The sequence below is a fragment of the Helianthus annuus genome, chromosome 8, assembly GCF_002127325.2.
Source record: "Helianthus annuus cultivar XRQ/B chromosome 8, HanXRQr2.0-SUNRISE, whole genome shotgun sequence".
Taxonomy (NCBI): Eukaryota; Viridiplantae; Streptophyta; class Magnoliopsida; order Asterales; family Asteraceae; genus Helianthus; species Helianthus annuus.
The window spans coordinates 154,329,634-154,345,238 of NC_035440.2; the positions used below are offsets into that span (position 1 = coordinate 154,329,634).

The following is a 15,605-nucleotide window of genomic DNA, read 5'->3' on the forward strand; positions in this document are numbered from 1 at the left end:
GATATGCTAGTAAGCGTGGACGCCTCCATTTACAGAGGAAACTCTGGCGAAATTTTCCTAGAATTCCAACACTTAGAAAAATTATTTTTTACAAGTGTTTACAAACTGTGTTAACTTTGTTTTTTGGAAGTAAACTTCGCCATAAGTTTTATTACAAAACTCCAAAATATCGGAGGTGAGTTTTTGAAAATAAAAGCGAATAAATATGTATTTAAATATATACTTCATGTTAACACGCTTGTGTGATTATTTGTGTTTTTGGGAAAATATATATATTTTGGGACATATTATTTTTGATAGATAAAATATTATATATTTTCTAAAGTGGGACTTAAAAATATATAATGTCAATACTCTAAATCACAAAATACTTGTATAAATACCCCCATCCTTGGGAAGGAAATACACATATAAATACTGAGAAGTGTGGATACAAAATAGTTGCCTAACTATTTTCCTAGATGCAAGGGTTAAGTTAAAATAATTAATATTATTTTAACAAATATAACACCAACGTAACGCAACTCAAAACACTAAACCCTAAGCCAAGGCACGGCCCGTTCGTCTAATAGACATTAGTACGTGTAGGTCGTCAAACAGCGGTTCGAGTTTGAGATCGACGTTACAGGAGACGCACTTCCGTGAGTTCATGTCCCCCTTTTCTTTTAACTGTTTGCAGTTTTATACTTAGGGGGTGAAATACATGTTTCAATTTACAGACGCTTTTATAAATGGTATGGTTAGCTTAAGGAGGGTTTTTTTAGACGCTTAGATCATGTGAAAGGTGGGTACAACACTTAAGGCCATTAATCCTCGTCGTAGGACCGAGGGACATAAGTGATAGATCTATTTGGGTGTAGCGAGCCCACACCCATGAGGCCGAGGAGGCCCATAGTGGTGACTGTGTCTTACAGCCGGAGGCCCGATACAAATTTGCTAGGTTTGAGTACTTCCTGCACCGTTTCACACATACCAGTGGCTTTGCAACCCATTGGTGATCTCTTTTATTTTTCCTTAATTGCTACATACCAGGTTTTTTCATATATACAGACGCATTTCAAAGGTTTATACAGACTCACATACACATGAACTCGCTTAACTTTTGTTGATCTTTCAAACTACATGTATTTCAGGAAACTAAAGGATCTGGCAAGTGTCTGCATACATGTTAAGCTGCGTTGAATAAAGATGTCATCCGGGGTAGTTGGTTTAGGAGGTGTAATCCCTTGCCTGGACGTGTTACATGTCTTTAAACCATGTTTTTATTTCAAGTCTTTGTTGTGTCTGGTAAACATGTTTTAAACAAGTATGGTTTGTAATTTATCGTATGTGTCGACATTTTCCAACAATGATGTTGTGGTAGTATTTGACTTAATGAATGGATGAACATCTTATGTTTTAATCATGTAGTGTTGTTGTGATTGTTGCTATGGTATTAAGAAGTCACACCAAATTAACCCACGCTTCCGCAAAAGCCAGGGTGTGACAGCTTGGTATCAGTTTTACAAACAAAAGGCACAAATACACTATTCAAAATTTATATTTCAGTCTTAGAGGCTGAGGGAGTTCAGTCTTAGAGACTGGGAGGTTGGTCTTAGAGACCAGGGTAGTCTGAGGGGCTAGGGAGTTCAGTCTAAGAGGCTGGGTGGGATAGTCTGTGGAAGACTAGGATGATTACTTATATTGTGACTTATATGCTTACTTGACTATTATTGATGTATGTGCACACTTTGTGGTTGTGTTGTTACAGACACTATGTCTTCATCGAGTGGGGTCTCTGACCCAGTGCCGGTAGACTCTGACGACCCGATGCACTCAGACTCGGAGGTCTATACATCGGACACGGACAGTACGGACGATGACGGATTTCAGCCCTTCGCGCTACCAGATTTCGGTGACGACATACAGCTAGCTGATGGCATTCCAGCCGGGGATCCACCTCTTGCGGAGATCCTTGCTCCTATTCCACTCGCTGTACCTCCCGTCGAGGATTTGCCACTTGATGTAGTGTCAGATAACGACGTCGATCTTTTCGAGGGTCCCCCTAAGGACGCCCATGAGGGCAGGGCCCCGATTGCGGATGATGTCGCTCTTCCGTTGGTTGAGAGTCCTGATAAGGAGGCTCATTCTGATTCGTCAGTCCCAGATTCTTTTGAGTCGGTAGCTTCATCTATTCCACCGTCGGGATTCGGTTTCTTCCCTGGTATTGTCGATGATGAGGATATAGAGATGGAGGACGAGTTGGTCCTCGAGGAGCAGCCTGCTGAGGCTCCTGTTCTCCCGGATGATCAGATTCTTGATATGCCTGCTGATCATCAGCCTGCTCCTGTCGATCCAGAGCCCGATATAGTTCCAGAGCCCGTTCTTGCTCTTGACCCTGTTCATGCAGATGCTCCCGTTTTTGTACCACCAGGTATTGATGCTCCTGCCATACCACCACCAGTCGTGGAGATTCCAGTCATGATACCTCTGCCTGACCCCGTCTTTGCTGAGTTACCAGTTATTGCGCCATTATTTCCCGATTCAGCCCCTGTGCATGCTGATCATGCACCTTTTGCTACTCACATAGACCCTCGCTATGCGGACACCCATAATGGGTGGATCGAGGAGGATGACTACCCTCCGTACGTGATACCAGTCACTCCCCCTACTGCACCCGTTACTGCACCACTTGATATCCCATTTGTCCACCCACACACATCTGATACCCATCGTACCGATCTACCGATTACTTTCCTCCAGGACATTCCTCCGCCACAACCCGAGGAGGGATCGTCGAGGCAGCCTTTTGGCCACGTACCATTTATGTCAGGAGATGGCCAGTTTATTCCTTATTCTGGTTTTGTTCCACCCATGTCATCCACTGTGACGTGACACCTGTTACGTCTCAGTTTCCCCATACTACTTTACCGTTTACATCTGCCCCACACACTACTTATCCAGTTTCAGCTCCGATGGGCGAGCCATTTCTATGGTCAGCACCCCATGTTATGCCATTCTCCGACCCTTATCACCCATTTCACGTTGGATACACTATACAGGACACACTCACGTCACTGCAGCTACAGCAGGACGCCCTGAGTCGACATGTTCAGGAGTTGGGGAGAGCTCCACATCCTCCATGCCACTGCCAGATCCCGTTTGTAGCACCACACTCTCCTTTTCCATCACTCCCTGACTCAGATATTCGTTTCCTTCCTCTTGACTAGCAGGTTGCTTACCTGTTGCGTTTCGCCTATGCTCTTGAGGAGGACTTGGTGCATTTGTGCCGATTGCTTTTCTCTCACTTTCCACCTCATCCGCCGCCATCAGCATAGCTACTTTTGGTCTATTGCAGGTAGTGATTACTTTTGATGAGAAGACAGCGATTGAGCCAAACTATACAGCATTTTGAGGACCACATTTTGACATCATGACTTTGGATATTTGATTTTTGCTTGTTGTATTTGTCTAGACAGTTTAGACAAGGGTATTGTGACCCTTAGTCTCTTTTGGGTTGTACCATATATTTGGAAAAAACTTGTAAACATTGTATTGTGATCTTGATTATATAAAAGCTCAATCGCAATATTCTCATTACATGCTTTGTTCAATTATTTGTTTTAATTTTATAACATGAGATGTTATGTGCTTAATGAATGTTATTACATACGCATACTATTTACTTACTACGACCTGACCAACATGAAACATCTTTTAGAAGATGCCCCCACGACGCGAAGCACGCATGCCTACTACCCAGGCGGAACTACAAGGGATAATCGCCGCAACTATAGCGCAATACACGGCCTCCCAAAATGACACCAGTACCTCCAACAACAACAACAACAACAACAACAACAACAACAACAACAACAACAACAACAACAACAACCCTCCAAATGGTAATGATGAGTCACTAGAGACACATTACACTATATTTGGACATTTCATGTGCAATTGCTAATAATTCCTGTAAATGACATTGCTTGTACAGGGTATACTTTCAAGCAATTCTTAGATTGCAAGCCACTAAACTTTGATGGCACTGGAGGTGCCGTGGCTTTTACCCGTTGGACTGAAAAGACTGAAACGACAATAAGAATGAGCAAATGTGCGCCGGGACAACAAGTTACATACATCTCTGGGCTTTTTACTGATGGTGCCCTGTCATGGTGGAATCTCCAAGTTCAAACCTTAGGAGAGGCTGATGCGCAAGAAGTATTGCTCCAGAGCAGAAATCTAGAAACTGGAAACAGAGTTTTGGAACTTAAAGATGGAAGGCCCAAAAATCGCTGAGTATGTTCAAAGGTTCCATGATCTGTCCCATGTGGTGCCATACATGGTCACGCCCGAATTCAAGCGCGTGGAACGTTTCATCTGGGGATTAGCACCTCAGATTATGAGCATGGTTACAACGTCGAAACCGGTAACCATTACTGAAGCTATCGATCTGAGCATATCACTGACTGAAGAAGCCATCAGGCTAAACAAGTTTTCTAATGGTGACCAGAAAAAGAAGGAGACTCATGTGGAGTCGTCTGGTGAAAACAAACGGAAATTTTCCAACTTCAAGCAAGGAACCAGCAGCGTGAGCAAGAAGGGTGAATCAAACACACCGGCCAGGGCCAAAACCGGTGTCGAAAGCAAAGGGAAGGGTTACATGGGCGCCTTGCCCAAATGTGACATATGCCTGCACCATCACTCGGGTCAGTGCAGGTTGAGGAAATGCGAGTCTTGTGGTAAGGAGGGCCATTCGAAGAATACTTGCTGGGCTGGCATGGGTGCTGATCGTGGAAACAATGGTCATAGGGGTTTTGGTAACAACAATCGTGGTGGGAACGGAAATGGGAACCGCAATGGTGGAAATGGTAATCGGGGAAATGTTGGAAGCCAAACTGGGAATCGGGGAGCAAACAATGCTCAAGGTGGTAATGGTAACATGCTAGGACCGGGATGTTTCAACTGCGGAGAAGTCGGACACTTTAAAAAGGAATGCCCAAAGCTCAACCAAGCTCGTGGAAGGGTATTCAACATAGGGGCAAGGGAAGCACGCCAGGACCCGAATGTTGTCATTGGTACGTTCCCTATAAATCAACGCTTTGCATCTGTTCTGTTTGATACTGGTGCCGACTATAGCTTTGTATCGTTAGAATTTAAGAATATGCTTGGGTTAACTGCTAGTAAGTTAGACGTTCCGTACTCGATCGAACTGGCTAATGGAAAGCTAGTTGAAACAAATGAAGTCATCAGGGGATGCGTGATCGAATTGGGAGAACATGAGTTCACTTTGGATCTACTGCCAGTCAAATTGGGAAGCTTCGACGTGGTAGTAGGGATGGATTGGCTGTCTAGCAACAAAGCCGAGGTGGTTTGTCACGAAAAGACCATTCGCATCCCAATGGCCGATGGAGAGACGATAGTAGTACACGGAGAGAAGCGTGATACGCCGTTGAGAATCATTAGCTGTCTGAAAGCTAGGAAGTGTTTGAAGAAGGGATGTGTTGCCTTCTTGGCACATATCGTTGGTAAGGAAGCCGCTGAACCAAGGATTGAAGACATTCCAGTCGTAAAGGAATATCCTGAAGTCTTTCCAGAAGACTTGCCAGGATTGCCGCCACAGCGACAAGTCGAATTTCGCATTGACTTAGTTCCAGGCGCCGCGCCTGTGGCTAAGGCACCTTATCGACTTGCACCTTCAGGGATGCAAGAGCTGTCAACACAATTCAAGAGCTGTTAGACAAGGGATTCATCAGACCAAGCTTCTCACCTTGGGGAGCTCCAGTTTTATTTGTCAAGAAGAAGGATGGTAGTTTTCGTATGTGTATAGACTATCGCGAGCTTAATAAGTTGACTATCAAAAACAGATATCCTTTGCCAAGGATTGATGACCTGTTCGACCAACTTCAAGGTTCAAGCTTCTATTTAAAGATCGACCTTCGATCAGGATATCATCAACTAAGGATACAAGAGGAAAGTATCCCAAAAACGGCTTTTAGGACTCGCTATGGGCACTACGAGTTCCTGGTTATGCCGTTTGGATTAACAAACGCACCAGCAGTTTTCATGGATTTGATGAACAGAGTGTGTAAGCCGTACCTCGACAAGTTCGTGATTGTGTTCATTGATGACATTTTGATCTATTCAAAGACGAAGGATGAGCATGAACAGCACTTAAGAGCCATTCTAGAGCTACTTAAAAAGGAGAAGTTGTACGCTAAGTTCTCGAAGTGTGAGTTTTGGCTACGCGAAGTCCAGTTTCTTGGACATGTGGTTAATGGAAATGGAATCCATGTGGATCCTACAAAGATTGAAGCAATCAAGAGTTGGGAGACTCCAAAGACGCCAACCGAGATTCGACAGTTCTTAGGGTTGGCTGGTTATTATCGAAGGTTCATTGAGGATTTCTCAAAAATCGCTCAACCTCTGACCGCACTCACACAGAAAGACAAGAAGTTTGATTGGGGTGACAAGCAAGAAGAAGCGTTTCAGTTGTTGAAAAACAAGCTTTGTGACACACCAATTTTAGCTCTACCCGAAGGCACGGATGACTTCGTGGTATATTGTGACGCCTCGCGTCAGGGTTTAGGCTGCGTGTTGATGCAGCGACAGAAAGTTATAGCCTATGCTTCGCGCCAGCTGAAGGTACACGAGAAAAATTATACCACACATGACTTGGAGTTAGGCGCAGTGGTATTTGCGCTGAAGATCTGGCGACATTATTTGTATGGCACGAGATGTACAATCTTCACTGATCACAAAAGCTTACAGCGCATATTTAACCAAAAGGAGCTTAACTTGAGGCAAAGACGCTGGGTTGAACTGTTGAACGATTACGATTGTGAAATCAAGTACCATCCAGGGAAGGCGAATGTGGTCACCGATGCCTTGATTCGAAAGGAAAGGATTAAGCCCATAAGGGTTAGGGCTTTGGAAATGATTGTCCAGACAGACCTCTCATTGCGCATCCGTGCCGTGCAGAGAGAAGCTCTCAAAGAAAGGAATACGAGAATGAGTACCTCCGTGGGATGGAGAAGCAGTTGGTACAAAACGGGAAAGGAACCTTGTGTTTCATGAAACGAATTTGGGTTCCTCTGTTTGGTGGATTGAGAAAGGTTATATTCGATGAGGCTCACAAGTCACGGTACTCGATTCATCCAGGAGCGGATAAAATGTACCAAGATCTTAAAGATTTCTATTGGTGGACTAGAATGAAAGGCGATGTTGCCGTATGTTAGCAAATGTTTAACGTGCGCCAAGGTTAAAGCCGAGTACCAGAAGCCTTCAGGTCTTCTACAGCAACCTGAAATACCCAAATGGAAATGGGAACAAATTTCCATGGACTTCATAACGAAATTGCCAAAGACGCCCAAGGGCCACGATACAATTTGGGTAATAGTAGACCGTCTAACAAAGTCTGCGCACTTTCTGCCAATCAAAGAGAAAGACAACACGAGCAAACTTGTTGAAATATACATGAGGGAGATTGTTGCACGCCATGGAGTGCCTCTCTCGATTATCTCTGACAGAGATGGACGCTTCGTGTCAAGGATTTGGCAGTCCTTCCAAGATGCTTTTGGTTCACAGTTGAATCTAAACACTGCATTTCACCCACAACCTGATGGCCAGAGCGAAAGAACTATTCAGACATTGGAAGATATGCTGAGAGCATGTGTAATGGACCTGGGTGGTAGCTGGGACAAACACTTACCATTGGTCGAATTTTCATACAACAACAGCTACCACACAAGTATTGGAGCAGCGCCATTTGAAGCTCTTTACGGACGCAAATGTCGATCACCGCTATGCTGGGCTGATGCGGGGTGATAGACAGCTGGTTGGTCCCGAAATAGTTCAAGAAACAACAGACAGGATCTTTCAAATTCAAGAGCGCATCAAGGCAGCTCGCGACAGACATAAAGGTTATCCAAACCAAAGGAGGAAACCTTTGGAGTTTCAAGTTGGGGATATTGTTTTGTTAAAGGTTTCACCCTGGACGGGTGTGGCACGCTTTGGAAAGCGTGGGAAGTTGAATCCGCGTTACATAGGCCCTTTCAGAATCTTGCAAAGGATTGGGCTTGTAGCATACAAGTTGGACCTACCCGCTGAACTAAATGGTGTTCATGATACATTCCATGTATCGAACCTGAAAAAGAGTCCAACTCAAGAGACAGTTGTCATTCCTGCTGACGAGGTTCATATCGACGACACACTCCACTTTGTTGAAGAACCTGTTGAGGTCACTGATTGGAAGATTAACAAGACACGCCGGAGTAGTGTCAAACTCGTCAAAGTTCGATGGAATGCAAGACATGGGCCATAATTCACATGGGAACGTGAGGATCGTATGAAGGCCAAGTACCCACATTTATTCCCCAAGACCCCTACAACTAGAAGCAGAACCTAAAATTTCAGGACGAAATTTTCTTAATGGGGGGAGAATGTGACAACCCTCACAATTACAGGTACTGTACAATTAATTAATTTTAATTATGTGCTTAATGACTGTGCATGATTACAACTGTTAAATTAAACTGCTTATTGATTTATGTTACATACATACATATGCATCACTTTACATACAGTCACTCCATTTATTTCATACAGACTCTTAGTGACAAACCTGATGCACAAAGCACAGTTAGCACAGTGAGCGGATTCATACACGTGCTGACAATGCCAGCACATAGAATACACTATATTGAGGCCAGTATGAGCCAGAGACAGGATACTACCCTAGTAGGGAGTGTAGGGAAGTGAGGACCATAAAACTGCGTCACTAGGTGATAATTATAGTGCCGGGAAGTGCCTAAAACACACTATAAATGCAGAATTCTGCATTTATTAATAAAATTCAGCATTTTAATATGCTAGCATAGTGCAGAAATATGGCAGAATGGTCCTGTATACTTTCCTAAGTGCCGGGGATAATTTGTGTTACAAAAATATATATAAAAGACATTATTTGGACTAGTTAAACACTTTAACGGGACGGTACCTAACTGGATAACCGGACATTACCCGGGACACTAAATTTTTGTCATTCACATTGTTTATTTATTTCTTGGCTTGTCGTGATCCCCGAACACCCTAACCCCCACTAAAAAATCAATTAACTAACATATATAAGTTCATACTTGGGATCTAACTAACCTTTAACCATCTAGTTTAAAAATGTTCCCCTTACCCCCCTAGCCGAAATCGGCCCCCAAGGGACCCACCCCCATACTTCACATCTTCTAGCAAGATTTAATCCTAATATTTTATGTGATTGCTTACTTATTGGAGTGGACAAGAAATGATGAAGGTGATTATAAGTATGGTAGAAGATTACTACACAATACTTCATATCATTCCATAAGATCACACTCCTTCACCTCTCTCACTCTCACTCTCTCTCTCTCATTTTCGGCTCCCCCAAACCGAAACCATCACCACCACCATTCCACCACCATCTTCATCCACTTCAAGTTCCATTCAAAGCTTTGAAGGTGATCCATGGAGGTTGCATCTTGAGGAGCATTCAAAGGAGCTTTGTTCTAGTCTTTTTCATCATCTTTTCCCTTCACTTTCATCACTAGTTTCTACCCTAGCCTTGTGCTAGTAGTAAGTCTCTTTACACCTTGTCTCATCTTGTTGTTGTGATCAAAAGTTGTAGTATGTTCATTATGTTTAAATCACAAGAAACAAGAACACTAAAAAGATTTAACATGAAGTTCTACATAAAAGATGGAAGTAAAAGTTACTAGTTTGATGTTGATTATGAATATATTGTTAATGTTAGGTTGATTCTTGGTTATATGGGTTAATCACCCTATGAATATGGTAAGATAATATTTAGAAGGGTGATTTAACCAAAGTAGGAAGTGGTTATATGTTAAGTAAAACAACCACTTTCTAGTTAGTCATGAACTTGAAAAAGAATGATTTTCTAAAATATAAATGAACTAGTAGATTGGTGATCATGGTGATTCAAGTTTTCACTAGAAACTTTCTAAATAAACCAAGTAAGAGAATCGGTTTTTGGAATAATCATAACTTTACAAAAACTTACATTGTTTTTATAAATAAAATAAATGTAAAAAACATTTATTTACAAGAAGAGTTCAAAAAGTTAATTTTTGTAAATATTATTTACAAGTTGTGAAAACGTAACTCGTTTAAGAAAGTGATTTTTAACGAAATAAATACACTTTGGAAGGTAACTAAGCCTACTAAAAGCTTCACTAAGATATTACGCATGTTCGGGGAATATCAAGTTCATGAATATTATGTAACAAGTATATTGTTGCTCTTGGTGATGTAAAGTTGTTTAAAGGATTGTTTGTTGATTGATTTTAAAAAGAAAATGATACGCTAGTAAGCGTGGACGCCTTCATTTACAAAGGAAACTCTGGCGAAATTTTCCTAGAATTCCAACACTTAGAAAAATTATTTTCTAACAAGTGTTTACAAACTGTGTTAACTTTGTTTTTCGGAAGTAAACTTCGCCATAAGTTTTATTACAAAACTCCAAAATATCGGAGGTGAGTTTTCGAAAATAAAAGCGAATAAATATATATTTAAATATATACTTCATGTTAACACGCTTGTGTGATTATTTGTGTTTTTGGGAATATATATATATTTTGGGACATATTATTTTTGATAGATAAAATATTATATATTTTCTAAAGTGGGACTTAAAAATATATAATGTCAATACTCTAAATCACAAAATACATGTATAAATACCCCCATCATTGGGAAGGAAATACACATATAAATACTGAGAAGTGTGGATACAAAATAGTTGCCTAACTATTTTCCTAGATGCAAGGGTTAAGTTAAAATAATTAATATTATTTTAACAAATATAACACCAACGTAACGCAACTCAAAACACTAAACCCTAAGCCAAGGCACGACCCGTTCATCTAATAGACATTAGTACGTGTAGGTCGTCAAGCAGCGGTTCGAGTTTGAGATCGACGTTACAGGAGACGCACTTCCGTGAGTTCATGTCCCCCTTTTCTTTTAACTGTTTTCAGTTTTATACTTCAGGGGTGAAATACATGTTTCAATTTACAGACGCTTTTATAAATGGTATGGTTAGCTTAAGGAGGGTTTTTTTAGACACTTAGATCATGTGAAAGGTGGGTACAACACTTAAGGCCATTAATCCTCGTCGTAGGACCGAGGGACATAAGTGATAGATGTTGGTGCATGCATCTGTCGTCTTCGTCTTATATCGAGTCTCGATTTACTACACTTGAAGCTGAAAGTTTGAAGCTGAAAGTTTGAAAAGGGTTTAGTTTGAAATGTCCTGTCCGTTTGAAGAGTTTCAAACGGAAGGGTTATTACCTATATATAGCTTTCAAACTTTCATCATTTGTAACTTTCCGGCTTATGCAACGAAGTGCTGCCGAAGTGTTGTCAGGTTGTAAAACGTTACTAAATCAATCATACAACAGTTTAAAGAGTAAATCTAGCTGAACTGAAGTCTACACGTCTGTTTCCGCCTTTCGTTTAGAGATAAACTCTTCTGATCGACTCGTTCGGGTCTGAAAGTGATCCTACAAGTGGTATCAGAGCTTAGGAAGAAGAGTTCTATACAATTCAGCTGCGATTTCTGTTTCTACACCATTCTTTTTCGAAAATTACAATTTTTCACAGTTAAAATCAGCTAAAACTTTTACAATGTGTGCGTAATTGTGTTTTAAAAAACCCCTTGAGAATATTATGTCACACCCCCAAAATCCACCTGCGGAGTATCACCGCTTGGGAGCGTGACTGACCAGGATCAAGCCACCAATCATATTGAACATGTAAATAAATAGTAATAATTATCCAACAATACGATAGGTGTTTATCAAACCAACATAATTAAGTGTAGCGGAAGCATTAATGTAAAAACCCAATCATAAGTATTAATGTATGTAATGACATAAGTAATCACGATCCCTATGCCCACAACGACCTGCTCCTCCCTGTGCAAGCTCCCAGAATGTACCTAAGGTCCTGCAAGGCATGCAGCAAATAATCAACAACTAGTTGAGCGAGTTCACAGAAGGTAAGTTCATAATAGTAATGCGTAAGTTCATCTAGTGGGGGCTTCCCATACAAGTATATACTATTGGTGAGGGATTCTCACAATTATCCTTAACAATGGGGCTTCCCATTATGGTACTTACTAGACTATTTGCAACCATGTGTTCTTCTTAATCCGAGAACAGGAATACGTACTAGGTCACGCAGGATTTACGTGAGTGCCATTCCCCGAGGAGAGTGGTACGCGTGGGGTTTACGCAGGATTTACGTAAGTGTCCTTCCGACCCGGAAGACAGTAGTAGGTATTAGTTTACGTAGGTTTTACGTAAGTGTCCTCCCGACCCGGGAGACAATGGTAGATACTAGTTTACGTAGGTTTTACGTAAGTGTCCTGACTATCCTGAGGACGATGGTCTATAGTCTAGTGATTTCGTAAGTACGAGTAATCATTCCATAAAAACATTCCAACCCAATTCCCAACCCGGGAATCCCATGCCTTGGCTGTGTGAACTTACCTTGGGTTGCTCGGTAGATACACAAAAGAGGGTTCTTGAACTAACAGTGATCAATCACGTCCTAACAGGGTTATCATAGAAGTCAGGTTTGGTTCAAGTAATGCACGCATAAAACATACAAGTTAACACGTTACTAACACGTATTGATCATGGCAACATCTTGGCAGTCAAGTAATATCAAGAAGCCTAATAATATTTGGCCCAACATGTTGTGCGATCCAATACCCCGGCCCATACACATGAGCATTCCACTAACATACTCGGCCCAAAACAATTAAACAACATAACAGTCTTGTGCGATCCAAGCTGATTTGTGCGATCAGCTTGGGTTGTGCGATGTATTAACTACCCGGCCCACAGCTTAGAAGCCCAACAGAACAATATATAGCCCAATTAACAAGTAAACAACAATCTGGAGTGGTCCAGTTCGTCTTGTGCGACCGAAAAACTCTTGTGCGATCAATGTGGGCTTGTACGGCCCAGTCGCGTTGTGCGATCCGTACCAGCCCAGTCCACATGCACGTCCGGCCCAACATATAGCAGCTTGTGCGACTGAGGACTGCTTGTACGCTCGGGTCCTCTTGTGCGAGGAGGCCCCTTGTGCGACTAAGGGTCTTGTGTGATTCGTTTAACAAACTTTCGTGAATTAAGCAATCAGTTACAAACAGTTTATTAGTTTCCTAGTTTAGATAAATCAATCAACATGCAACAATTTCTAACCAACCCTTACATCGATCAAAACAAACTTTTTATTCCAAATTTCGTATGAACCCTAACAACATTCATATGAACAATAATCGTCCGATTTTATACACATCACAGCCAATTTCTAAGTGTCCGGTCCTAATACTAGATTGTGTATTCCGAGCCGTATGAACATTATCAAACATGTGAATCAAGTATACCTAGGATCCGATTATCATGAACATCATCAATCAACGACATGAACAATTATCATCCAATTCATGTGAACCTATAACCGGTTAGCAACATTATTCGGTTTCACACATCAAAACAATCCGATCAAACATATAATCATGCAACCACAAGTATCATCTATCAATGCAAACAACAATCACACTAACCGGATTACGAGTAAGAAGGATGATCCGAGCACAAAGATCTTCGGTGAAGGAGGGATTCTTGGCTGCCTTTGGTTTGCGAAAAAAAAGAGAGAGAGAATGGCTAGGGTTTCTTGTGTGTGATAGTGTTTTGATAAGAATGAGAGAGGGTTACAATATTCTAAGAGTTATGCGTGTGAGGTGTGTGGGCCGAACCCTAACATGGGCTGCCCTATAGTCCGTTTACAAGAAATACGGCCCAAAGGCCTTGTGCGGTCGAGTGGGTGTGTGGGTTGTTGTGCGATCGGATCATTATATCATAGCACGTTCACATACGTTACACACAATACAAATACAGGTTCGAAGTACGAGTTGTCACATTATCCCCAACTAAAAAGAAATTTCGTCCCGAAATTTGGTACGCACTCACCGAGGAAGCTAGGTAAGCGGTATCGTTCGCTGGTTTTCCCGGGGTGTCACATCCTCCCCCCGTTGATCTGGAATTTCGTCCCGAAATTCCGAAGTAGTAGCTTCAGCCTCAGTAGTGGTGGCATTGGTTCCGAATAACTGGGGGTACTTTTCTGTCATCCTGTCTTCGCGTTCCCAGGTGTACTCTGGGCCACGTTTGGAGTTCCAACGAACTCGAACAAGAGGGATTCTCTTGTTTTTGAGGACCTCCACATCCCGGTCCGTGATTTCAACTGGTTCCTCGACGAACTGCAACCGCTCGTCGATAGTGAGTTCCTTAAAAGGAATGATAAGGGTCTCGTCTGATAGGCACTTCTTCAGATTCGACACGTGAAAGACATTGTGAACTGCCCCGAGTTCAGCTGGTAGGTTCAATCTGTAGGCTACCTTGCCGATTTTCTCAATGATCTCGAACGGTCCGACATATCGCGGATTCAGTTTGCCCCGTTTGCCAAAACGTACCACACCCTTCCAGGGTGAAACTTTAAGTAAAACCCGGTCCCCGACCTGAAATTCCAAAGGCTTTCTACGCTTGTCCGCGTAGGCTTTCTGACGGTCGCGTGCTGCCGCCATGCGTTGTCGTATCTGTGCAATCTTTTCTGTGGCGTCCACTACAATCTCTGGACCCGTGATCTGACTATCCCCCACCTCTGCCCAACAGAGAGGTGACCGGCATTTGCGCCCGTACAATGCCTCGAATGGAGCGGCTTGAATGCTGGTGTGATAACTATTATTATATGAGAACTCCACCAAAGGGAGATGCTTTTCCCAGCCGTTGCCGAAATCTATAACGCATGCCCGAAGCATGTCTTCAAGAGTTTGGATCGTTCGCTCAGACTGCCCATCCGTCTGAGGATGATATGCTGTGCTCATGTCTAATCGTGAGCCGAAAGATTTATGCATCGCTTGCCATAGCTCTAACGTGAATCGTGCATCGCGATCCGAAATGATGGAGGTGGGCACCCCGTGCCTCGAAACAACTTCTTTGAGATAGATGTCTGCGAGAGTGGAGAACTTATCCGTTTCCTTTATAGCTAGGAAGTGTGCAGACTTGGTGAGTCGATCCACGATCACCCATATGGTATCATTCCCACGCTGGGATCTAGGTAGGCCTGTAACGAAATCCATGGAATTTTTTTCCCATTTCCATTGAGGTATCTTAGGCTGCTGAAGTAGACCCGCTGGTTTCTGGTATTTGACCTTGACTCTCGCACAGGTCAAACACTTGCCGACATAAGTAGCGATGTGGGCCTTCATACTAGGCCACCAGTATGTAGTGCTGATGTCGTGGTACATTTTGTCCGACCCTTGATGTACCGAATAGCGAGACTTGTGAGCTTCATCCATTACAAGTTCGCGTAGACCGCCATAAAGTGGGACCCAAATACGCCCCGTTACATAGTAGGCGCCGTCTGCCTTCTGTTCCATTCGTTGTCGTGAGCCGCGTAAGGCTTCAGCTTTGACATTTTCGGGTTTCAATGCTTCTACCTGAGCATCTCGTATCTGCGTAGGAAGGCTAGACTGAATCGTAAGCTGTAGCGCTCGCACGCGC

At 42.6% G+C, this 15,605-nt stretch overlaps 1 protein-coding gene across 1 annotated transcript; it reads left to right on the top strand.

The window, feature by feature from the left end:
• The first annotated feature begins 1,755 nt into the window (after positions 1-1,755).
• Positions 1,756-2,874, top strand: LOC110888402 (calphotin-like). Its single transcript, XM_022135929.1, has one exon. It carries the CDS (start codon positions 1,756-1,758, stop codon positions 2,872-2,874), a length of 1,119 nt encoding a protein of 372 aa, XP_021991621.1.
• Positions 2,875-15,605: the final 12,731 nt, after the last annotated feature.

Excerpts from the sequence above, each read along its gene's own strand:
- LOC110888402 (XM_022135929.1), top strand. The coding sequence starts at position 1,756 with ATGTCTTCATCGAGTGGGGTCTCTGACCCAGTGCCGGTAGACTCTGAC.